The sequence below is a fragment of the Oncorhynchus clarkii genome, chromosome 6, assembly GCF_045791955.1.
Source record: "Oncorhynchus clarkii lewisi isolate Uvic-CL-2024 chromosome 6, UVic_Ocla_1.0, whole genome shotgun sequence".
Lineage (NCBI taxonomy): Eukaryota > Metazoa > Chordata > Actinopteri > Salmoniformes > Salmonidae > Oncorhynchus > Oncorhynchus clarkii.
The window spans coordinates 14,847,417-14,874,548 of NC_092152.1; the positions used below are offsets into that span (position 1 = coordinate 14,847,417).

The 27,132-nt window shown below is 46.6% G+C and overlaps 1 protein-coding gene across 4 annotated transcripts in view; it reads right to left on the reverse strand.

The window, feature by feature from the left end:
- Positions 1–27,132, reverse strand: part of LOC139410650 (multiple C2 and transmembrane domain-containing protein 1-like) — a 272,821-nt gene that overhangs the window by 204,960 nt on the left and 40,729 nt on the right. Inside the window, exon 1 of one of the 4 annotated variants that reach the window (XM_071156009.1) lies at positions 6,631–6,727. The exons of 1 other annotated variant lie outside the window; for it this stretch is intronic. In XM_071156009.1, coding sequence (XP_071012110.1) covers positions 6,631–6,672 — 42 coding nt within the window. In that variant the 5' untranslated portion in view covers positions 6,673–6,727. Of the gene's footprint in view, positions 1–6,630; positions 6,728–27,132 lie in introns of those variants that run through there. 2 more of the 4 variants (XM_071156010.1, XM_071156012.1) reach the window with 2 other exon arrangements.

Here is a 27,132-nt window from a genome sequence, read left to right on the forward strand (position 1 = left end):
GCCATGCTGGAGCGATGCCAGGATGTCACGGCCTGGCATTACCAGGATGTCACGGCCTGGCATTACCAGGATGTCACGGCCTGGCATTACCAGGATGTCACGGCCTGGCATTACCAGGTGTGAGGCACTAAAAGAGAGAGAAAGAGAGAGAAGGAAAGTGAAAAAGAGAAAGAAGGAGAGAGAGAAAGTGAGAGAAAACGAGAGAGAAGAGTGAGACAGAGAGAAGAGAGTGAGACAGAGAAAGAGAGAGAAGGAGAGTGAGACAGAGAGAAAGAGAAGGAGAGAGAAAAAGAGAGAGACAGAGAGAGACGGAGAGTGAGACAGAGAGAGAAAGGAGAGAGACAGAGACAGAGAGACACAGAGAGAGAGACAGAGAGACACAGAGAGAGAGAGAGAGAGAGAAGGGGAGAGAAGGAGAATGAGGCAGAGAGAGCGAAAAAGAGAGAGAAGGAAAGAGAGAAAGTCAGAGAATCAGGTCAGAAAACAAACGGAGCAGCATACCTAAAAACCCACAAATGAAGGACTGAATTAGAATGTGAAATGAGTTGTGATTACCAAACTCACTGAAAGGGACTGAAAGCTCGGGGGAGCTGTCATTGTCAACGCAGCACAGAACATGAATGAATAAGCAGGCATCATCCAGCTCCTAGCCGCCACTACAACCCACATTTGCATAGAGAGATGCCACAGGTGCTGCTTTACATCGCTGAGGTCTTCACCCCACATAAAAGCCATGATACTCCATAATAATACTCCATAATACTCTACACCGCGCCATAATACTACTCCATAACACTCCGCACTACTTCATAATACTCCATAATGCTCCATAATAATACTTCATAATGCCCCACACTGCTTCATGATACTCCACGCTACTCCATAATAATACATGCTACTCCATAATAATACTCCACACTACCCCATACCAATACTCCACACTACTCCATAGTACTCCATAACAATACTCCACACTACTCCATAGTAATAATCCACACTACCTTGTAATAATACTCCAAACTACTTCATAATAGAACTCCATAGTACTCCACACTACCGCATAATAATATGCTGTGTTACTCCATAATACTACTCCACACTTCTCCATAATAATACTCCATAAAACTCCACACGGCTCCAAGATACTCCATAATACCCCATAATACTCGGTAATAATACTCTGTGCTGCTCCATAATACTCCACACAACTCCATAATAATACTCCACACTTCCTCATAGTAATACTCCAAACGACCCCATAATAATAATCCACAATACTCCGCGCTGCGCCAAAATAATACTCTACGCTACTCCATCCTGCTCCATAATAATACTCCACACTGCTCCATAATAATACTCCACGCTACTCCATAACAATACTCCACGCTACTCCATAACAATACTCCATACTACTCCACAATAATACTCCACACTGCTCTGTAATAATACCCCACACTGCTCTGTAATAATACTCCACACTGCTCCATAATAATACTCCACCCTACTCCATAATATTCCACCCTGCTCTATAATTCCCATCTTGCGCCATACTCCGCGGTGCTCCGTAATAATACTCTGCACTACTCCGTAATAATGCTCCACACTACTCCATAATAATACTTCGTGCTGCTCCATGATAATGCTCCACGCTACTCCACAATACTTCATGCTACCACATAATAATACTCCATACTACTCCACAATAATACTCCACACTGCTCTGTAATAATACTCCACACTGCTCTGTAATAATAGTCCACACTGCTCTGTAATAATACCTCACACTGCTCTGTAATAATACTCCACACTGCTTTGTAGTAATACTCCACACTGATCTGTAATAATACCCCACACTACTCTGTAGTAATACTCCATGCTACTCCATAATAATACCTCACACTGCTCCATAATAATAATAATAGTCCACACTGCTCTGTAATAATACTCCACACTGCTTTGTATTAATACTCCACACTGCTCTGTAATAATACCCCACACTGCTCTGTAATAATACCTCACACTGCTCCACAATAATACTCCACACTGCTCTGTAATAATACTCCACACTGCTTTGTATTAATACTCCACACTGCTCTGTAATAATACCCCACACTGCTCTGTAATAATACCTCACACTGCTCCACAATAATACTCCACACTGCTCTGTAATAATACTCCACACTGCTCTGTAATAATACTCCACACTGCTCTGTAATAATACCTCACACTGCTCTGTAGTAATACTCCATGCTACTCCATAATAATACCTCACACTGCTCCATAATAATAATAATAATCCACACTGCTCTGTAATAATACGCCACACTGCTCTGTAGTAATAATCCACACTGCTCTGTAGTAATAATCCACACTGCTCTGTAGTAATAATCCACACTGCTCTGTAATAATACTCCACACTGCTCTGTAATAATACTCCACACTGCTCTGTAATAATACTCCACACTGCTCTGTAATAATAATCCACACTGCTCTGTAATAATAATCCACACTGCTCTGTAGTAATAATCCACACTGCTCTGTAATAATACTCCAGGCTACTCCATAATAATACTCTATTGCTCCATAATAATACTCCACACTACCCCATAATAATACTCCATACTACTCCATAATGATACTCCATGCTGCTCCATGGTAATACTCCACACTGCTCTGTAATAATACTCCACACTGCTCTGTAATAATACTCCACACTGCTCTGTAGTAATACTCCACACTGCTCTGTAATAATACTCCATGCTACTCCATAATAATACTATATTGCTCCATAATAATACTCCATTCTACTCCATAATAATACTCCATGCTGCTCCATGGTAATACTCCACACTACTCCATAATAATACTCCATAATACTCCACACTACTCCATAATACTCTGTAATAATCCATGCTACTCCACGCTGCCCCATAATAGTACTCCAATCAATCACTACCGCGTACATACATATAGCTAATCAATCACTACTGCGTACATACATGTAGCTAATCAATCACTACCGTGTCCATACAAATGAAGTCGGAAGTCTACATACACTTTAGCCAAAAACATGTAAACTCAGTTTTTCACAAGTCCTGACATTTAATCCTAGTAAATATTCCCTGTCTTAGTTAGGATGACCACTTTATTTTAAGAATGTGAAATGTCAGAATAATAGTAGAGAGAAAGGTTTATTTCATATTTTATTTATTTCATCACATTCCCAGTGGGTCAGAAGTTTACTTACACTCAATTAGTATTTGCTAGCATTGCCTTTAAATTCTTTAATTTGGGTCAAATGTTTCGGATAGCCTTCCACAAGCTTCCCACAATAAGTTGGGTGAATTTTGGCCCATTCCTCCTGACAGAGCTGGTGTAATTGAGTCAGGTTTGTAGGCCTCCTTGCTCGCACATGCTTTTTCAGTTCTGCCCACAGATGTTCTATAGGCTTGAGGTCAGGGCTTTGTGATGGCCACTCCAATACCTTGACTTTGTTGTCCTTAAGCCATTTTGCCACAACTTTGAAAGTATGCCTGGGGTCATTGTCCATTTGGAAGACCCATAATTTTTCTGCCTCATGATTCCATCTATTTTGTGAAGTGCACCTCCTGCAGCAAAGCACCCCCACAACATGATGCTGTCTCGAGGAGACAGAACATGTCTCCTTCCTGAGTGGTATGAATGCGTGGTCGCAATACTACTTGCGTACTATTGTTGTTACAGATGAACATGGTACCTTCAGGCATTTGGAAATTGCTCCCAAGGATGAACAAGACTTGTGGAGGTCTACAAATGTTTTCTGAGGTCTTTGCTGATTTCTTTAGATTTTCCCATGATGTCAAGCAAAGAGGCACTGAGTTTGAAGGTAGGCCTTGAAATTCATCCACAGGTACACTCAAATGATGTCAATTAGCCTACCAGAAGCTTCTAAAGCCATGATATCATTTTCTGGAATATTCCAAGCTGTTTAAAGGCAGTCAACTTAGTGTATGTAAACTTCTGACCCACTGGAATTGTGATGCAGTGAATTATAAGTGAAATAATCTGTCTGTAAACAATTGTTGGAAAAAATATTTGTATCATGCACAAAGCAGATGTCCTAACCAACTTGCCAAAACTATAGTTTGTTAACAAGAAATGTGGAGTCGTTGAAAGCTAGTTTTAATGACTCCAACCTAAGTGTATGTAAACTCCCAACTTCAACTGTACATGTAGCTAATCAATCAGTCAACTACCATCCCTCCTAAAGCAGCCTCCTACACTCCCACCTCATGCTATCTCCTCCAGTCTAACCAGCTCTGTATTCCTTTCATTCTGATCACGAACTGTATAGTACATCTCAGAACCTGGGTGGTGAAGCTTGGGCTGACGTTAGCCTTAATGCCACCCCCCCCCGCCTATCCAGACTCTGGAAATGTTCTCCCTCCATCCCACCCCTCTGTCCCACTGAGGCGCTGTCATGTTCCATCAAACCATGACCGTCAGAGACGGAGGAGAGGTCTAATGTTCTCTGTACCCATCTATCATCTCAAATATTCAACATGTATCTCTCTCTCCCTCCCATCTCTACCGCTCTCTACCACTCCCTCCCATCTCTCTACCTCCTCGTCCCATTTCTACTTCTCTCTACCTCTCCATCCCATCTCTCTACCTCTCTCTACCTCCCATCAATACCTCTGTCTACCTCTCTCTCCCTCCGGTCTTTACCTCACTCTACCTCCCTACCCCTCGCTCCCTCTCCCTCCCATCTCTACCTCTCTCTACCTCCCAACCCCTCTCTCCCTCTTCACTCCAAACTCTACCACCCTACCCCTCCCTAGCCCTTGCTCCCTCTCCACACCCATCGCTACCTCGTTCTACATCCCTAACCCTCGCTCCCTCTCCCATCTCTACCCCTCTCCACCTCCCTTCCCCCTCTCCACTCCCCTGTCTCCCTCCCATCTCTTTCCCTCCCTACCCCTCTCTCATCTCTCCCTACCTATCTCTCCCTGTCTACTCCCATCTCTCACCCTCCCTACCACCTCTCTCCCTCTCCACTCCCCTGTCTCATCTCTACCTACCTATCTCTCCCTGTCTACTCCCATCTCTCACCCTCCCTACCACCTCTCTCCCTCTCCACTACCCTGTCTCCCTCCCTCCCTACCCCTCTCTCATCTCTCCCTACCTATCTCTCCCTGTCCACTCCCATCTCTCCCCCTCCCTACCACCTCTCTCCACTCCCCTGTCTCCCTCCCTCCCTACCCCTCTCTCATCTCTCCCTACCTATATCTCCCTGTCCACTCCCATCTCTCCCCCTCCCTACCACCTCTCTCCCTCTCCACTCCCCTGTCTCCCTCCCTCCCTACCCCTCTCTCATCTCTACCTACCTATCTCTCCCTGTCTACTCCCATCTCTCACCCTCCCTACCACCTCTCTCCCTCTCCACTCCCCTGTCTCCCTCCCTCCCTACCCCTCTCTCATCTCTACCTACCTATCTCTCCCTGTCTACTCCCATCTCTCACCCTCCCTACCACCTCTCTCCCTCTCCACTCCCCTGTCTCCCTCCCCCTCTCTCATCTCTCCCAACCTATCTCTCCCCCTCCCTACCACCTCTCTCCCTCTCTACTCCCCTGTCATGCAAGCCTCAGCACCCTCCCCAAGTTCCACATATTTGGAAACTGGTTACGACTCGCCGATCAGCCTACATCAATTATTAACACAAACACCGGTATACACACACACACACACACAAGCATCTATCTACCATTGGAGAGCGGGTTTACAGTGCAAAAATACCAACATAGTCCTTTTACACTGAGCACTGAAAGCATGACAAAAGCAAGGTAGATACTAATGCTTGTGAAAGTATACAAACACACACGGTCCTTCTCTGCTACTCTCCGTACTTAAAGAGACTTTTAGCTGATCCAGGAAATGTATATTCCTTTAACACCTCTGAAATCCACTGGGTTACAATCTTGGGCTGTGACGATACCAGTATCGCAATGTTTTTTCCATGGCAAAATTGAAAACACAGAGAAGACCAAACCTTTGGTCTTTTAAAAACCTGCTGGATGTAAAATATTGTGTGCTATAGTTTGGAAAATAAATAAATGTGATTCTGGATGACAACATCATTTTTATTTATTTAACCTTTGTTTAACTAGGCAAGTTAGACATAATGATGTTTGTTTCCAACATTAGGGAGGTTTTCCTAAACAAGTTAAATCCGCTTCGTATTTTGTTTCCTTGCAACAACACTAATGAGTATCGCGATACTGGTATCATCCCGGCCCCTTTACAATCCGCTGTTCAAACGAGACTCCATGCCCAATTTAAACCAACAGCTTCCCTCACACTAACTAGAACAGCCCACTAGAAGAGCCCACTAGAAGAGCCCACTAGAAGAGCCCACTAGAAGAGCCAACGGGAACAGCCCACAAGAACAGCCCACGGGAACAGCCCACGGGAACAGCCCACGAGAACAGCCCACGAGAACAGCCCACGAGAACAGCCCACGAGAAGAGCCCACTAGAACAGCCCACTAGAACTGCCCACTAGAACAGGTGTGTGAATAATCTCCAATATAATACAGTAGCACATAAAACAATGACCATTAGCGTGTGTGTGTGTGTGTGTGTGTGTACCTACAGTCAGGCTTCGTCCCACGGAGGAGAGAGACAGTGCTAACATCCAGACTCAGAGCCAGCTCCACACTACAGCTGCTACCACTGGCTTCCTGTCCTATATGAGACACACACAGCGTAGCAACGGGCAATCAGCTGTGAGGGAGGTTCTCTCAAATACCCCACATGTCCACTCCCATCTCTGTGGCTGGCTGGCTGACTGGCTCTCTCTCTCTCACACTCACACACACACACACACACACACACACACACACACACACACACACACACACACAAAAGAGGATATGCAACCATCACATCTGCCTACACAAACAAACACACAGTGGCATGCAGCCATGCCTAGGTGCGCATGCACACACACACACACACATTGAGCTAAGGTAAAAATACACTGACTGTTTAATCCCGTGGGATTGTGTGATGTAAAGAGAGGAAGCAGGGCGAAGCACTCAGAACCAGCGTAGCAGCACTCACTATACTCTGTAGACCAGCATACATTAAAACTTCGCGATAACCCTACTTTAGTCGCACATTCCTTAACATCCCAGTCCTGACCCTCCTCCTCACTCATTTCCTCTCCTTCTCCTCTTGTCCTACACCCTCTTCTTCCTCTGCTTCCTCTCATCCTCTCTCCCTGTTCCTCCTTATTGACCTGACTTCACCATCTAACAGTCACCTCACTGTGTCTTATTGACCTGACTTCACCATCTAACAGTCACCTCACAGTGTCTTATTGACCTGACTTCACCATCTAACAGTCACCTCACTGTGTCTTATTGACCTACCTTCACCATCTAACAGTCACCTCACTGTGTCTTATTGACCTGACTTCACCATCTAACAGTCACCTCACTGTGTCTTATTGACCTGACTTCACCATCTAACAGTCACCTCACTGTGTCTTATTGACCTGACTTCACCATCTAACAGTCACCTCACTGTGTCTTATTGACCTACCTTCACCATCTAACAGTCACCTCACTGTGTCTTATTGACCTGACTTCACCATCTAACAGTCACCTCACTGTGTCTTATTGACCTGACTTCACCATCAAACAGTCACCTCACTGTGCGTCCTTCTCTCCTTACGTCTCCTCATATTCCTCCCTCACATTGTCTCCCCTTCCTATTCTTTTCAATAACTACCAAGCAAGAGAAGGCAGCATAACATGCTAAAACAAGCAGTGTTTAGATGCCAACCTTTTCAGTTATGTGGGTTAATGAGGACATAGAGCCACAGTGAATGCACAACCAGCCCACAGCGACCAATTACAACCAACACAGGGGTCCAAAACATTTCTGCTGAGTGTGTGTTTGCCCTGTTGGGATGGCGGAGGCTAGAGCAACAGCTCACTAAGGATCACTATGCACATTTACAGAACTAGTCAATGGCTTTGTAGGAACTCCCCTTAACACTAGAACCGCCCAGTGGTGTAAAGTAGTTAAGCAAAAATACCCCAAAAAAACGACTTAAGTCGTACTTTAAAGTATGTGTACTTTACTTTACTATTTATATTTTTGACAACTTTTACTTTTACTTCACTACATTCCTAAAGAAAATAATGTACTTTTTTCCCCTGACACTCAAAAGTACTCGTTACATTTTGATTGCTTAGCAAGACAGGAAAATGGTCCAATTCTGTCACATCTATTCCCGCTTCCATGCTCCGGCGTTCAACGTCACTGGTGTACTAACCACCGGTCCTGGCAACCCATCATCTACTCCTGTTTTTGTATTTACTCCATGTTCGTTCCTATTAAACTCACCGACTTCACCTGCTTCCTGACTCCCTGCATCCCCGTTACAGAATACTACCTCACAAAATGGAAGCAGCAGCCAACTGAGATATCTCCCAGATGGTTGACGAACAGATAGACCTACTTTTCCAACACCATGACCAGCTGGCACAACTGGAGATGGAGATGGATGAGGTCCTCCGCATTCTTCAACATCTAGATCTTACTCAAGGAGCGTCACCTTCAACGAGCAGAGGATCCTGTACCATGAGTTGACCCAGTGAGCCAGCACCCCAGCCCATTCAGCAGTCTGCCTAGGTCAGCCATGCCCATTTGTCCCTCCTGGACAAATATGATGGGACTCTATCCAAATGCCGTGGCTTCCTCCTACAGTGCTCCCTCTATTTCGCTCATCAAGTGGGTGCCCCCACCACTGAGAGTTTATTATATTCTGCAGTTTTTATGACACTTACCTTTGTCAAATAACTTTTAAAAAATTCAGGAGGTGCAGCTCTTTTTTCCAGATTGCACTTTTTCAGCACATGACCACTTGCACAGCTTCATTGCTCTGGCACCTAATCAAAAACTGGTAACATATGTGGCAAACCTCTTCAAGGTTAGGAGCGTTTGTCACAAATTAAGTGGTAAACTGTCACCAAATCACCCAAGAATGAGAGTTCTTTCGAACAGGACAGTACCTGTGTGTTTGTTTCTCCGTCCTGGTCCACCCAGGCCGTAGGCGAGGTCAAGGATAGCAGGGTTCGGTACACGAATCGGGTTCTCGGTAGGTCCAGGTCCAAACGCCAACAGGTAAGTCCAAAACAATCCAGCTCATACACGGTAAATCCAGCCAATCTCTATCGTCTCTTTCTCTATTGTTCATAGATCCTTCCAGCACTCTCTCTCCCTCTTCCTGGTTTTTCTTGACCCTTTATCTGTGGGTCGGCTCCACCTTCTGAGGGTTCCCCTTGCTTCTGGGACTTGTAGTTTTGGCGGTCGGCCATTTTGTGATCTGTAGTTCTGACAGGGGTGGCCATTTTAGTGATCGGGCAGAGACCGTTTATTACTTCTGCTCTCACATATCTGCCATTTATCACTCGACCCCCTTCTTTGCCACACATCTCTCCACCTAGATCCGACCCCCTAGGTCGGGCTACCGCAGCAAAATATGCGTGCATGCGGGATAACCCATCCACGTTTCCCATTTCCTTCCCTGCTCTGTGTTTCAAGTCAAAATGAAACGGTTGGAGACTCAAAAACCACCGCATCACCCGAGCGTTCTTCTCTTTAGCCCTATGCATCCAGGTGAGTGGGGCATGGTCACTGATGAGGGTGAAGTGGCGCCCCAGCAGGTAGTATTTCAGGCTTTCTAGAGCCCACTTTACTGCCAGCGCCTCTTTCTCAACGACTGTGTAGTTGGTTTCCCGTGGTTCCAGCTTCCTGCTTAAAAACAGGATGGGGTGTTCCACCCCTTCTACCTCTTGGGATAGCACTGCTCCCAAGACGACCTCTGAGGCATCCGTCTGAACCACAAACTCTCTCTCAAAGTCTGGTACCACCAGCACTGGATTACAGCAGAGAGCCTCCTGTAATGTCCTAAATGCTTTGGTGGCCCTTTCATCCCATTTGACCATGTTTGGCCCTCTGGCTCTAGTCATGTCGGTAAGTGGGGCGGCCACTGTGGCATAACTTGGGATGAACTTCCGGTAGTAACCGGTCAGCCCTAGGAAGGCTCGAACCTGCTTCTTATTTACTGGTTTCGGCCTTTCTCTAATTGCCTTCACCTTCTTACGTTGGGGTTTGATTAACCCTCTTCCCACAGTGTATCCCAGATACTCTGTTTCCTCTAACCCCACATAACACTTGGCAGGGTTTGCCGTGAGCCCTGCCTTTCTAAGGGCGTCTAACACTGCCTGTACCCAGGGTAAGTGAGATTCCCAATCTGGGCTGTAGATCCCCACGTCATCTAAATAAGCTTCGGCGTATGCTTTGTGCGGTTTTAGGACTTTGTCCATGAGCCGTTGAAAGGTGGCTGGGGCCCCATGTAAGCCGAATGGCATGACGGTGTATTGAAACAAACCGTCAGGGGCTGCAAAGGCTGTCTTTTCTTTGGCCCTGTGGGTCAGAGGAATTTGCCAGTACCCTTTTGTCAGATCAAGGGTCGTAATGTACCGAGCATTACCAATTCTCTCCAGTAGTTCATCTACTCGGGGCATGGGGTAGGCATCAAACTTGGAGATTTCATTTACCTTCCGAAAGTCGTTACAGAACCGCAAAGACCCATCGGGCTTGGAGACCATCACAATTGGGCTAGACCACTCACTATGTGACTCTTCGATCACTCCAGCTGTCAACATTTTCTCCGTCTCTGCTCTAATCGCGGCCTGTCGAGCCTCGGGTACGCGATATGGCCTCATACTCACTTTTCTCCCTGGTAGGGAAACGATATCATGAGCCGTAACCTCAGTTCGGCCAGGTACCTCTGAAAACACATCTCTGTTTTTCTGGATCAGGGTCTTTACTTCCTGTACTTGTGCTGGGGACAGAGTGGGTGAAATATTTACTTTGGCTGTCTCCTGAGTGTGTGTGGGGTATGTGACCATTAGTGTTTCTCTCTCTCTCCATGCTTTTAACAGGTTTATGTGATAAATCTGTTCCTGGGGCCGTCGACCTGGCTGTCGGATCCGATAATTGACTTCTCCTATTCTCTCCAGTACTTCATATGGTCCTTTCCATGTGGCTAGTAGTTTACACTCTACCGTGGGGATCAGCACTAACACCTTATCTCCCGGTTGAAATTCCCTCAGGGTAGCCTGTCGGTTATAAGTGTGCCGCTGGTGCTCCTGTGCTTGTCTCATGTGCTCTCTGACGATGGGCATGACTGTGGCTATCCTGTCTTGCATTGCCGTGACGTGCTCTATGACGCTAGTATACGGGGTGGATTGGTGCTCCCAGGTTTCCCGGGCGATGTCTAAGATTCCCCGGGGATGCCTCCCATATACCAGCTCAAAGGGAGATAACCCCAGCGAGGCTTGAGAAACCTCTCTAATGGCAAACATCAGATACGGCAACATGCAATCCCAGTTTTTCCCATCCTTATCGATTACCTTCCTGAGCATTGACTTCAGGGTTCGGTTGAATCTCTCAACCAGCCCGTCCGTCTGAGGATGGTAAACCGATGTCCTCAACTGTTTCACCTGCCACAGTTTACAAAGGTCCGCCATAAGGCAGGACATAAAGGGGGTCCCCTGGTCGGTAAGGATCTCCTTTGGAACCCCTACCCTGGTGAACAAGAGCACTAATTCCTTTGCAATATTTTTGGAAGCCATCGTCCGAAGGGGAATGGCTTCTGGGTAGCGAGTGGCATAATCTAGAATGACCAGAATGTATTGGTGCCCTCTGGCGGATTTGGGTAGTGGGCCCACTAAATCCATCGCTATCCTCTCAAATGGCGTTTCGATTATGGGGAGTGGCACTAACGGGCCTTTAACAGCTGGTCGGGGAGCTGTTAACTGGCACTCCGGGCACTCTCCACAATGCCGAGCCACTTCAGCTTGAATTCCTGGCCAGTAAAACCTCCTTACAATCCGGTCTCGGGTTTTATCGATACCAAGGTGTCCACCCAGAATGTGCCCATGAGCTAGATCCAGTACTGTCCTCCGGTACCGAGTGGGAAAGTCTCTACCCAATATTACATCATATGGCATCTTTGGGACCACGCCGACCTCATAATCCAGCAGACCGTCCTCTGTTTGTATGCTCACTAAGGCCGTGGGGTACAGACGGGTATCCCCATGAATGCATGTAACACTGATATCCTGTCTTGTATCCAGTTTATGATTCGGCACTAGGCATGCAACGACCAGGTTTAGCATACTGCCGGAATCCAGCAGTGCTTCAACCTCTTTCCCTTCAACCTTCACCCTGCACATATGTTTGTTTCTTGATCTTTCAAGTACAGTGGTTACAACAGGACATGCATACCGTATATCATCTTCATTTTCACCGAGGTTACATTGCATTGGCTCTTCTTTAATAGGGCAATAGGCTGCAATATGTCCCGGTTGATTACAATTGTAACAGATAATAGGGGTTCGGGGGGGAGACCTCCTCGACACCCAGTCCCGGTTTACGTTTTTTACCTTAGTGTCTCGGCCTGATTCTGATTCTTTCCTCATGGCCCCACGCTGCTCTCTTCCCCCTCTATATGTTGGGACAGCCTTACCCTGTCCGCTGGTTCGCCCAGGCCTGGGGAACGGGAATCTTTCCTCCTGTGCCTGCTCAGCTGTTCCTGCCGTACAATACCGTTCAACCAGGCCCACGAGATGGTCGGCGGAAAGTACCTCGTTCTGGCCAACCCATCGTCTCACTTCTTGGGGTAGACCTCGCTGAAACTGGTTGAGTACGATGGTCTCGACGATCTCGGCGGATGACCGGGTCTCTGGTCGCAACCATTTCCGTGCCAGGTGAATCAAGTCGTACATCTGTGTTCGTGGGGGTTGTCCCGGTCGGTAGGACCACTGGTGGAAGCGGTGTGCCCTCACGGTATCGGTCACTCCCAGTCTAGTCAAGATCTCTCCCTTTAGTTTATCGTAATCCTGTGCATCTTTCAACTCCAGGTCGAAATATGCTTTTTGAGCGTCCCCTGCCAGGTATGGTGCCAGAAGCCCTGCCCATTCTTCTTTCGGCCACTTCTCCCTCTCTGCCGTCCTTTCAGAGGTGGTAAGATATGCTTCCACATCATCCTGTGCTGTCATTTTTTGAAGAAAATGATTGGCCCGCCTCTGGGTATTTGCAGCTGGTAATTGAGCCCCAATTTGGTCCGCTAGCCCCTTTAGGCCTTCTCTTAACTCCCGGGTGTTTCTCTCTTGCTCTTCTCTGAGCAGCTGGTTGGTGCAGTGCTGGACCTGTAACGTGTCCTGATACATTCGCATTGCATCCTGATGAGCTATTTGTTGAGCTCTAGTTGCCTCTTGTTGGGCGGCCACCGCTTGTAACAGGGCCTGTATGGCTCCCTCCATACTAATTTTCCTGAGAAACTGTCCTAACCAAACAAAGCCACAAAAAAAAAACCTGACTCCCCTTTGGAGTGCTAACTGAAATGTTTTATTTATTTTTCTTCTACCTAACCAGTGGTATGGTTAGTCCATGCCCGCATTCTCCACCACGTGTGGCAAACCTCTTCAAGGTTAGGAGCGTTTGTCACAAATTAAGTGGTAAACTGTCACCAAATCACCCAAGAATGAGAGTTATTTCGAACAGGACAGTACCTGTGTGTTTGTTTCTCCGTCCTGGTCCACCCAGGCCGTAGGCGAGGTCAAGGATAGCAGGGTTCGGTACACGAGTCGGGTTCTCGGTAGGTCCAGGTCCAAACGCCAACAGGTAAGTCCAAAACAATCCAGCTCATACACGGTAAATCCAGCCAATCTCTATCGTCTCTTTCTCTATTGTTCATAGATCCTTCCAGCACTCTCTCTCCCTCTTCCTGGTTTTTCTTGACCCTTTATCTGTGGGTCGGCTCCACCTTCTGAGGGTTCCCCTTGCTTCTGGGACTTGTAGTTTTGGCGGTCGGCCATTTTGTGATCTGTAGTTCTGACAGGGGTGGCCATTTTAGTGATCGGGCAGAGACCGTTTATTACTTCTGCTCTCACATATCTGCCATTTATCACTCGACCTCCTTCTTTGCCACACATAATACACTTTAAATATGCTATTCTGTCCTCAACGGATGAATGGGCAATAGAAGCCAGATAGAAACTGATAATGGTGCATGTGACTTCAATGAACTGAATGATGAGGAGGGTGATTGAATTTGATTGAGCTGAATGATGAGGGTGAATAGGATGATTGAATTTAGAACAATAGTGGAATGAAGAATTGTGGGTGTTGTGGGTGGTGTAATATTTTTTTTATGAAACACTTTACATGTTGAGTTTCTTTTTTAACTCAGTATATTTAGCCTAGGTATAATTCACATATAGAGAAAACATTAAAAAAAGAGAGATATACATTGTGATTTGCCCATAACTTTGTGTGTGTGTGTGTGTGTGTGTGTGTGTGTGTGTTATGCACGTGTGTGTTATTGTGTGTAGTCGTCCTAGTCCACAGCCATTTACTCACTTAAATGCACACCAGAACCATAGCAGAGCCTCAACGCAAACTAACCCAAACAATGAAGGCCACCAAACACACACACACACTACCCTCCCCTCCTCCCCAAACTCATGTACACACACACACACACACACACACACACACACTTCACCATGTCTGCAGGCTTGCCTCTTCTCCTCTGTTGGCATCAGTGAGCCAGTCAGTGGAGCCTGGTGTGCATGCCATCTGTCTGCTCATTAGTAAGCACATCACAGACCCACACACAGCATGGCAGCCCTGTCAGGAGCCCCCAGACTGAGGAAAACGACCCAGGGTTCAGAAACACTCTTTAACACCTCCCAGTCACTGAAACCCTTTCAGAGGACCTACTCCAACTCACAGCAGCGTAATGAAACCCTTTCAGAGGACCTACTCCAACTCACAGCAGCGTAATGAAACCCTTTCAGAGGACCTACTCCAACTCACAGCAGCGTTATGAAACCCTTTCAGAGGACCTACTCCAACTCACAGCAGCGTAATGAAACCATTTCAGAGGACCTACTCCAACTCACAGCAGCATTATGAAACACTTTCTGAGGACCTACTCCAAATCACAGCAGCGTTATGAAACCCTTTCAGAGGACCTACTCCAACTCACAGCAGCGTAATGAAACCCTTTCAGAGGACCTACTCCAACTCACAGCAGCGTAATGAAACCCTTTCAGAGGACCTACTCCAACTCACAGCAGCGTTATGAAACCCTTTCAGAGGACCTACTCCAACTCACAGCAGCGTAATGAAACCATTTCAGAGGACCTACTCCAACTCACAGCAGCATTATGAAACACTTTCTGAGGACCTACTCCAAATCACAGCAGCGTTATGAAACCCTTTCAGAGGACCTACTCCAACTCACAGCAGCGTAATGAAACCCTTTCAGAGGACCTACTCCAACTCACAGCAGTGTAATGAAACCCTTTCAGAGGACCCACACAATAGAAGACAAGTGTCAAGGTGGCTTGTGTGTTATAGACTAATACAAGTACGAACAGACTGAGGCATGTTGGTCAAACATTTACAATACAACAATAATTTATTGCAAATAAGTAATTGGTGTAATATTTTTAAATAGTTGCTGCAGGTGTGACGACTCTCCAATCTCCCAAACAGCAGAAGGGTCTCCCAAGTCTAGCCAGGCGTACAACTGGGAAAAAGACTAGGCCTACACTCTGGTTGACTGGCGCAGGTGGCACAGCTGGCAAAAGGCACCACCACTATCTCTTCTCTGCCCACCCATCTGGAGCAGGTCTCTGAGGTAGGTAGGTGAAACTAGATATACTGCCACAGGACATACTGTGCCACAATCAAGCTGCCCCCCCCCCCCCCCCCCCCCCCCCCCCCCACACACACACACAAACATCTCTCCTTTGTGTGCCACCGCCCACCAAGGCACACAGGTCCCTCCAGAGTTGGATAATTAGCGAGGCACAGTGCCAAGGCAGAACCAACAAACAGACAGACCTTGAGATCCAAATGAAAGCCTGGGGTAATAATCACAGAACATAGACAAGAACAAAATAAGAGATCATCAAGGAGTGAAAAACAAAGAATGGAAGACAGCAAAAGAAAAACAGCAAGAGTGATGAGAGAGAGAGAGGGTGGGTGGGTGGGTGGGAGAAGGAGAGGGAAAGAGATGAAGGGAGAGAACAGATTCCTGTCTCTAAATGGTAAATGCTATCAGAGTGCTTTCCTGGGAGATAGTGTAGCCCACAGGGCTGCCAACAGAGCAGGGCTGATACAGGCCCATGGGAAGACTCCCAGCTCGTCTTCAGGGAGACTTTTAGTCTGCCTGCCTGCCTGCCAGCCACTCTGCCTCCCTGCCTGCTTCATACCTCTGTCTCCTGCCTGACTCTCAGTCTCCCTGCTTCCCTCTCTCCCTCCTAGCCTGCATGTCTTCTTTCCTATCTCCCTGTCTCTCCCTACTTGTCTCCCTCTCTGTCTCCCTGGCTTCCTCCCCACTGCCTTATAGCTTTTTCCCTCTCTTCATCCCTACCTCCCTACCTCTTCTCCTCCCCCCCTTACTCCCTCCCTACCTACCTTACTAGTTACTGCTCTTCCTCCTAGTTTCTGGGGCCTGTATGTTGGCTGGCAGTGGGTCTCAAAGACAAACTACATGCAAACTTACAGGACTCCACCAATTTCAGAGGAGACTAGACAGCCATCTAACACAGGACACGGAATGGAGAAGGTACAGAAGGTACACTACATAGCCGAATCCACTAATTTTGGCAATTTCCTCTGTTGCAACACTCACTATTGAGTTCCAAACTGCCTTTGGAAGCAACTTCAGCACAATAACTGTTCGTCGGGAGCTTCATGAAATGGGTTTCCATGGCCGAGCGGCTGCACACAATTCTAAGATCACCATGCGCAATGCCAAGCATCGGCTGGAGTGGGGTAAAGCTCGCCGCCATTGGACTCTGGAGCAGTGGAAACGCATTCTTTGGAGTAATCTGGCAGTCCGAAGGACGAATCTGGGTTTGGCGGATGCCAGGAGAACGCTACCTGCCCCAATGCATAGTGCCAACTGTAACATTTTGTGGAGGAGGAATAATGGTCTGGGACTGTTTTCATGGTTCGGGCCCCTTAGTTCCAGTGAAGGGAAATCTTAACGCTACAGCATACATTGACATTCTAGACAATTCTGTGCTTCCAAATGTGTGGCAACAATTTGGGGAAGAACCTTTCCTGTTTCAGCATGACAATGCCCTATTCAGGGTCCATACAGAAATGGTTTGTTGAGTGTGGTGTCGGTGTGGAAGAACTTGACTGGTCTGCACAGAGCCCTGACCACAACCCCATCGGACACCTTTGTGATGAATTGGAACGCCGTCTGCGAGCCAGGCCTAATCGCCCAAACTCACGAATGCTCGTGGATGAAGTCCCTGCAGCAATGTACCGACATCTAGTGGAAAGCCTTCCCAGAAAAGTGGTGGCTGTTATAGCAGCAATGGGGGACCAACTCCAAATTTATGGCCATGATTTTGGAATGAGAAGTTCAACGAGCAGGTGTACACATACTTTTGGCCATGTATTGTATTTTTGACTTTCAGGATGCATGAAATGCATCTTTCTGTTTCTCTATCAAACTGTCTTTCTCTTTCATGTATATATACAGAATAGAAAATAACAGGCAACAAACCACCTGACAGACTGAGAGCATGTTTACCTGAGGAACATGTGAGAGTTGAAGGTGACAGTGAGAGACAGGAAAGAGAGAGCGAGAGAGAGAGGGCAGAGAGATGGGCAGTGAGACGTGGCGTGGAGGAGAGGAAGGCCCCCTGAGCACACGGGTGTCCATGTGTTGCCAGGAGGCGCTCATCACTCACTGAAGTGTGTGTAATGTAGGGTGGCGAGTCATTGGCTAGGGACACTACAGATCCTTCTCATCCCACAGGGGTATTAGGGTGGGGGTGTGGTTACACTACTGAAATTATTAGATTTTTTAAAAACAGTTTACATTAGCTCACGTGGTATCACGTCCTTTGTTAGATACTACTGTGTTAATTATTAGATACTGCTACACTATTGGAGCTAGGAACACAAGCATTTCGCTACACCAGCAATAATATCTGCTAAATATGCGTATGTGACCAATAAAATTTGATTTGATTTGATCGCACTCTAAAAACCAGATTAGCAGTCTGTCTGTCAGTTGTCTCACTCCCTGTTACTGTGTGAGTGTGTGTGTGTGTATCTGCAATAAGGCACTAAAGTAAAACTGCAAAAAATGTGGCAAAGAAATTAACTTCATGTTCTGAATACAAAGCACTATGTTTGGGGCCAATCCAACACAACACATAACTGAGTACTACTCAGTACTACTACTACATTTTCATGCATGGTGGTGCCGCATCAGATTGCTTTCAGATTTGCGCGAATACTGCCATCAAGCCACGGTTTCTGGTTAGGGAAAGTGTTAATAGTCACAGTGGGTACAACATCTCCTATACACTTCCTTATAAACTCGCTCACCAAGTCGGTGTATACGTCAATGTAATTGTCTGAGGCTACCCGGAACATATTTCAGTACACGTCAACGAAGCAATCTTGAAGTGTGGAATCTGATTGGTCAGACCAGCGTTGGACAGACCTTAGCATGGGCGCTTCCTGTTTTAGTTTCTGCCTATTGGAGGGGAGCAACAAGATGGAGTCATGGTCGGATTTGCCAAAAGGAGGGCGGGGAGGGCCTTGTATGCTTCACGGAAGTTAGAGTAGCAATGGTCAAGTGTGTTACTCGCTCGTGTACTACAGTCGATATGCTGATAGAGTTTAGGTAGCCTTGTTCTCAAATAAGCTTTGTTAAAATCCCCAGCTACAATAAATGCAGCCTCAAGATATATGGTTTCCAGTTTGCATAAAGTCCAGTGAAGTTCCTTGATTGCCGTCTTGGTATCATTTTGAGGGGGGATAAACACGGCTGTGACGATAACCTTGGTGTCATGACTTCCGCCAAAGTCGATCCCTCTCCTTGTTCGGGGAGTGAGAGTTGTTCAGGGCGTGAGAGTGTGTCCACCCTCGTCTCCTGCCTCTCTGGCAAAGCCCTGGAGTGGACCAACACCGTATGGTGTGAGGGAGATGCGGCGTTGGATCATTACGCAGAGTTCACCCGCCGTTTTCGGGTCGAGGGTCGAGCAGCGGGTGAACGTCTGTTCTACCTGAGGCAGGGGACGAGGAGCGTGCAGGATTTCGCCTTGGACTTCCGGACCCTGGCCCCCATCGCAGGATGGAACGACAGGGCCCTAATCAATCACTACAGGTGCAGTCTGCGCGAGGACGTCCGTCGGGAGTTGGTCTGCAAAGACACCACCCTCACATTGGACCAGCTGGTGGACATGTCCATGCGGCTGAACAACCTGCTACTGCCCGCAGACGTCCGGATCGGGACCTGTCAGTTCCATCCCCCAGAACCTTCGCTCCGAAGCCCATGGAGATAGGGGGTGCTGCACTTAGGGCGACCGGCGGAGGGGGTCCCTCAGGGAGTCGAGGCAGCAGGAGCCGGGTGGACGGTGAGTCGGCACCAGGCTCACCCAGAGCCCCATGTTGCTCACATGTATGTGTTTGTTTCTTTTCCTGAGTTTTCCCCGCATTCCCAGCATAAGGCACTAGTAGATTCAGGCGCAGCTGGGAATTTTACTGATTGTCAATTTGCTAATAGTTTAGAGATTCCCTGTTCCCTGTTCACGCCCTAGATAGTCGACCATTAGGGTCAGGGCTGATTAGAGAGGCCACCGCTCCACTTGACATGGTTACGCAGGAGGGTCATGAGGAGAGAATCAGTCTCTTCCTTATTGATTCTCCTAAGTTTCCTGTGGTGCTGGGCTTACCCTGGTTGGCCGGTCATGACCCCACTGTTTCATGGCAACAGAGGGCTCTCAAGGAGTGGTCACGAGAGTGCTCAGGGAGGTGTGTGGGGGTTTCCATCGGTGCGACTACGGTGGAAAGTCCAGACCAGGTCTCCACCGTACAACCCATACCTGTTCCACAACGGCCGTGGTTGCACCTGTCGGTGGACTTCCTGACAGATCTTCCTCCCTCACAGGGTAACACCACGATCCTGGTGGTTGTGGATAGGTTTTCTAAGTCCTGCCATCTCCTCCCTTTGCCCGGTCTCCCTACGGCCCTACAGACTGCGGAGGCTCTGTTCACTCATGTCTTCCGGCACTACGGGATGTCTCTGATCGAGGTCCCCAGTTCATGTCCAGGGTCTGGAGAGCATTCATGGAAGGTTTGGGGGTCTCGGTCAGCCTCACCTCAGGTTTTCACCCTGAGAGTAACGGGCAGGTGGAGAGAATCAGCCAGGATGTAGGTCGGTTTCTGCGGTCATATTGCCAGGACCGGCTGGGGGAGTGGGTGGGGTTCATCCCCTGGGCAGAGATGGCCCAAAACTCACTCCGCCACTCCTCCACTGGCCTCTCTCCTTTCCAGTGCGTACTGGGGTAGCCAGTCATTTCTGGCACAGTGGCATCAGAGCCAGATCGAAGCTCCTGCGGTGGACGAATGGTTCAAGCGCTCGGAGGAGACCTGGGATGCCGCCCATGTGCACCTACAACGGGCCGTGAGACGGAAAAAAGAGGGCGCTGACCACCACCGCAGCGAGGCCCCGGTGTTCGCCCCTGGGGGACCAGGTCTGGCTTTCGACCCGAAACCTGCCCGTCCGCCTGCCCTGCCAGAAGCTGGGTCTGCGGTTTGTGGGGCCATTTAAAGTCCTGAGGGGACTGAACGAGGTATGTTACAGGTTACAGCTTCCCCTCATTCCATGTGTCTCTCCTCAGGCCGGTGGTGGCTGGTCCACTCCAGGAAGCTGAGGTGCGGGAGGTTCCTCCGCCCCCTCTGGACATCGAGAGGTCCCCGGCGTATGCTGTTCGAGCTATCCTGGACTCGAGGCGTCGGTCCTTTTCCTTGTTCGGGCGGCGTTCGGCAGTCGACGTCCACTTTTGATTTTCCATTTGTTTTGTCTTTGTTTCACATGTTGTCAATCACCTGTTCATTATTTAACCCTCTGTTCCCCATATGGTTTTTCAACAAAAACCATATGGGGAATTCATTTTTTATTTTTATTTTTATTTTTTTTAAAAATCATCTCCGAAATAAGATTGAAAGATGTCTGCAGAAATAATGGGGTATCAGCTATGACATGACACCTTGAGATTGAAAATGTCTATTTTGGTTATTGAACTAAAGTAAATTGGATTTAAACCTGGTAGCCTCTTGGGGTATGTCTCTATAAGCTTGGCACATCTAGCCACTGGGATTTCTGCCCATTCTTCAAGGCAAAACTGCTCCAGCTCCTTCAAGTTGGATAGGTTCCGCTGGTGTACAGCAATCTTTAAGTCATACCACAGATTTTCAATTGGATTGAGGTCTGTGCTTTGACTAGGCCACTCCAAGACATTTAAATGTTTCCCCTTAAACCACTCAAGTGTTGCTTTAGCAGTATGCTTAGGGTCAAATCTCTGGAAGACTGAAACAAGTTTCCCTCAAGAATTTACCTGTTTTTAGCGCCATCCATCATTCCTTCAATTCTGACCAGTTTCCCAGTCCCTGCCGATGAAAAACATCCCCACAGCATGACGCTGCCACCACCATGCTTCACTGTGGAGATGGTATTCTCGGGGTGATGAGAGGTGTTGGGTTTGCGCCAGACACAGTGTTTTCCTTGATGGCCAAAAAGCTACATTTTAGTCTTATCTGACCAGAGTACCTTCTTTCATATGTTTGGGGAGTCTCCCACATGCCTTTTGGCGAACACCAAACATGTTTGCTTATTTTTTTCTGGCCACTCTTCCGTAAAGCCCAGCTCTGTGGAGTGTATGGCTTAAAGTGGTCCTATGAACGGATACTCCAATCTCCGCTGTGGAGCTTTGCAGCTCCTTCAGTGTTATCTTTGGTCTCTTTGTTGCCTCTCTGATTAATGCCCTCCTTGCCTGGTCGGTGAGTTTTGGTGGGCGGCCCTCTCTTGACAGGTTTGTTGTGGTGCCATACTCTTTCCATTTATTAATAATGAATTTAAATGGTGCTCCGTGGAATGTTCAAAGTTTCGGATATTTTTTTATAACGCAACGCTGATCTGTACTTCTCCACAACTTTGTCCCTGACCTGTTTGGAGAGCTCCTTGGTCTTCATAGTGCCCCTTGATTGGTGGTGTCCCTTGCTTAGTGGTGTTGCAAACTTTGGGGCCTTTCAGAACAGGTATATATATACTGAGATCATGTGATAGATCATGTGACACTTAAATAAAGTCCACCTTTGTGCAATCTAACTAATTATGTGATTTCTAAAGGTAATTGGTTGCACCAGATCTTATTTAGGGGCTTCATAGCAAAGGGGGTGAATACATATGCACGCACCACTTTTCCGTTTTTAATTTTTTATAATAATTATTTGAAACAAGTTATATTTTTCATTTCACTTCACCAATATGGACTATTTTGTGTATATCCATTACATGAAATTCAAATAAAAATCTGTTTAAATTACAGGTTGTAATACAACAAAATAGGAAAAATGCTAAGGGGGTGAATACTTTTGCAAGGCACTCTACATCATGGATCCGCGATCTGATCACAGAAATGCTTAATTATGAATATAACAGCACAGCAAAGTAAAGTAGAGTCCAGTAGAATAGAGTACAGTTCAAAATACTGTACTGTACTATACTCAACTTTACAGTAGCAGGTGACCCAACTGTGGTTTGTGATTATTATGATTTCCCATTGTAGCCAAATCAGTTGCAATAATTCCATTACATATTTTTCTGAAATTCTGTTACAAATGATGAGTTTTAATCACTTAGTAATCAGTAAAATCACAAACTAATTTGTATGTCAACCATTACTTGTTACTTCTGTGAACTTTCATTATCCTTCCTCCTCATGGGGAACAAGGCAATATCTCTTAAACTTACAGAAGGTAAACAATTTCTCCATCACTAAATATAAGTGTTGATATTAGTTGGCAGGGATTTTTATGTCAACCTTATTGTGTTCTGATGTATTTCTGATACCTTTTAAGCCTTTTTCTGGTAGATATTTTCTAAGACCCTTTTCCATCTGTTTATCCAGAAATCAGAGTAAACTATGCCTAATTTTTAAGATGGAAAATTGTTAAAAATGCATCTACTGGTATGCCTTCATTTTCTCAAAATATAGACTCTTAGCTTTAATTTCACACCCAAATTGATATGAACTTCACATGTTGGTGCTCATGGGTCCTTTTCGATGGAAATGCCTGAGTCAGCAGAAGCCCTCACATAAAAGAGCCATGGACTGAATGTCACCATGATATCATCAATATTTCATAGAAAAACATGGTTTCTTCCAATTTAAATTTAGAAATACCTTATTTTACATAATTATTCTGACTCTTTGCTATGAGACTCAAAATTGAGCTCAGGTGCATCCTGTTTCCATTGACCATCCTTGATTTGTTTATACAACTTGACTGGAGTCCACCTGTGGTAAATTCAATTGATTGAACAAGATTTGGAAAGGCACACGCCTGTCTATATAAGACCCACAGTTGAGAATGGATGCCAGAGCAAAAAACAAGCCATGAAGTCGAAGGAATTGTCCTTAGAGCACCGAGACAGGATTGTGTAGAGGCACAGATCTGGGGAAGGGTAGCAAAACTGCAGCGGTGAAGGTCCCCAAGAACAGTGGTCTCCATAATTCTTAAATGGAAGAAGTTTGGAACTACTAAGACTCTTCCTAGAGCTGGCCACCCAGCCGAATTGAGCAATCTGGGGAGAAGGGCCTTGGTCAGAGAGGTGAAAATCCTGTTTTTGCTTGGTCATTATGGGGTATTGTGTGTAGATTTATGAGGGGGAAAAAACAATTGAATCCATTTTAGAATAAGGCTGTAACCTAACAAAATGTGGAAAAAGTCAAGGCGTCTGAAAACTTCCAGAAGGCACTGTATATACAGTATACTGTTTAAATGTGACAGTAGAAAACATATTGATCTAGGTTTAGTTTGAGCAGAGAGAACTCACCCATAACTCGAGGCCCATGGATAGAAGGCAAGAAGACAGAAACTGTGTGTGTGGCTGAGACAGAGGGAGCCTTAATGAGCTTAGAGCACAGACACATTGAAGGAGTGACTGAGAGGAGGACAAGAGGCGAGCCAGGGAGGGGTCGAATATGGATGGGGCTTTCAGTGGACTGTCTATTTTCACTGCACGGGAACTTGCCATTGAGTGTGTGTCAGCAGCAGAGGTACAGATATGGTGTATGTGTGTGATGGGATTGGGGATGGTGGGTGATGGAGTAGAATATTTCAGTTTAGCTTCCACCCAGCCAGAGGTCACCAGTGGACTAACACAAGGTTATATCTGGGATGTCACAACTACACCTGGGAAGAGGGAAGAGTGGGTCGGCTCAGTGATATTAAATACTACCCATTCTCATTGTAACATTTGGGGTGTGACATTTTCTCTGGGTCAGCTATGTCCTACCAATATGTCTGGCATCTGGCTCTAGATATTGAGTTTAAAAGGGTTATGACAGTAACTAGCCAAGTGTTTTGTTTACAGTAACTATGGGCTGTCATAATGAAGCCATCCAAATAGAAACCACCTGTTGTGATGTGTTTCTTGTCGCTCTCCTCTGTGGTTCCAAAATAAAGGTCAGTCTTCTAGTCGGAACAAGGCTGCTTTACAAAGCTAGCATGCTATATCATCTTTCACCATGTCTCTCTCTCTCACACACACCGTATCCATGTACATCTGTTGCTGACCCATTCAATGGCAACCTGCCGTGCAGTGATTTGACAGTACCCCCACACCTCCATGTTTGTTAGACCCCTCCCTGTATCGCCAGGTTGGCATGCAAACCAAAACAACATCATACGGACATCTACAATGCCTCAAATAGCTACACCCTCCAACAACCTCATCAACATACCACCAGTCATTGTACTGCCATACAGTCTCTCACGGCATCAGAGGCTGGTATAAAATAGAGCATCAACCATAGAGATTTACCTCTGAATGACCTTGACACACCCCACTGACTAACAGACCTTTTAGCCTTCATTCACACTGCAGGGAGAGTCGCCATGCATCCACCTGCATGCACATATATGCACACTTATGCACTTACTCACTCACTCACACACACACACCACAGTGGTCCGTAGATGTATGTGATACAGAGCATACACTGTGGTGCAGAGTAAATGTAGGACAGCTAAGAGGTGTGTGTGTGTGTGTGTGTGTGTGTGTGTGTGTGTGTGTGTGCAGGTGGATGCATGGCGACTCTCCCTGCAGTGTGAATGAAGGTTAATAGGTATGTTAGTCAGTGGGGTGTGTCAAGGTCATTTATAAACACTAACTGGAGAAAAGTGAAACCCAAACTCTCTCTTCACCTCCATTACCAGATAAATTCCTATTTGATCCTGATTAAATGTCAAAATAAACAACTCTCCAGGAAAGGAAAGGCGGAAGGGTTTGTTTCATGAATAACACACAATGGTGTGATCGTGGTAATGTACAGGAACTCAAGTCATTTTATTTCCCCGATCTGGAATACCTCACCATTAAATGCTGAACGCATTGCCTCCCGAGAAAATGATCTTTGGTCGTCGTCACTGTCATGTTTATTCCAAGCCAACACCGCGACGGCTCTCAAGGAACTACACTGGACTATGTGCAAACTGGAAACCGCATATCCTGAGGCCGCATTTATTGTAGCTGGGGACTTTAATAAAAGAAATCAAAGGAAAACACTACAGAAATTATATCAACACATCTCCTGCACTACACGTGCATCACAAACTCTTGATCATTGCTACTTTCCCTTCCGGGACGGCTACAAGGATCTCCCCCGCACTCCCTTCGGCCTCCACTCTGCTCCTCCCGACCTATAGGCAGAAACATAAACAGGAAGCACCCGTGTTCAACGTTGGTCTGACCAATCGGACTGGGAAATGATCCGGGTCGCCTCTGAGAATAGTGTCAACGTATACACTGACTCAGTGACGGGGTTCATCAGGAAGTGCATAGAGGAAAGTGTTCCCACTGTGACATTTACAACTTATCCAAACCAACAACCGCAGATAGATGGCAGCATTCACACAAAACTGAAAGTGTGAACTTGGATGTGTACAAACAGGCCTGCTATGACCTCTGTAAGGCAATCAATGAGGCAAAATGACAGTACAGGGACAAAGTGGAGTCGCAATTCAACAGCTTAGACATAAGAAAGATTATAAAGGGAAAGCCAGCCACGTTGCGGACACCAATGCCTCTCACCGGATAAGTTAAAACACCTTCGCCTGCTTCGAGGAAAACAACATTGAGCACAGGGGTGCGTGCTCAGCCCCCTCGTGTACTCCCTGTTCACAGATGACTGCGTGGCCACTCAAGTCTCCAACTCAAATCATCTAGTTTTCTGATGAAACAACAGTGGTCACCTTTTAAATTAACTTCAATTGGTGTAGATGAAGGGGAGGAGCCAGGTTAAATAAAGATTTTTAAGCCTTGACAGTTGAGACATGGACTGTGTATGTGTGACATTCAGAGGGTGAATGGGAAAGCCAAAGATTTAAGTACCTTTTGAGTGTGTCAAGAACTGCAATAGTGCTGTGTTTTTCACACTCAACAATTTACCATGTATATGAAGAATGGTCCACCACCCAAAGGACATCCAGCCAACGGCCAGTGGTCGAAAATGGGTCATTGATGAAATAGGACAAAGGAGGCTGACACGAATTGTGTAGAGCAACAAACGGGCTACAGTTAGTCAACTGACAGTCCAGTACAACATTGGTGTCCAAAGACCCATAAAAGAATGCACAACTCGTCGTACCTTGACATGAATGCGGTATGGCAGCTGACGACCTTACAGAGTTCCACTTCTTTTAGCAAAAAACAACAAACTGCGATTGCAGTGGGCAAAGAAATGAAAACACTGGACTCTGGAGAATTGAAAAAGCATTGCCTGGTCTGATGAATCGCGGTTATTACTGTGTCACGCTGATGGACTAGGGTATGGAGAAATCAACATAAGTACATGTATCCATCCTGTCACGTGTCAACATTACAGGCCAGTGGTGTGATGGTGTGGGTTGTGTTTTCATGGCACACATTGGGCCCCTTGATAAAAGTGGAGCAGTG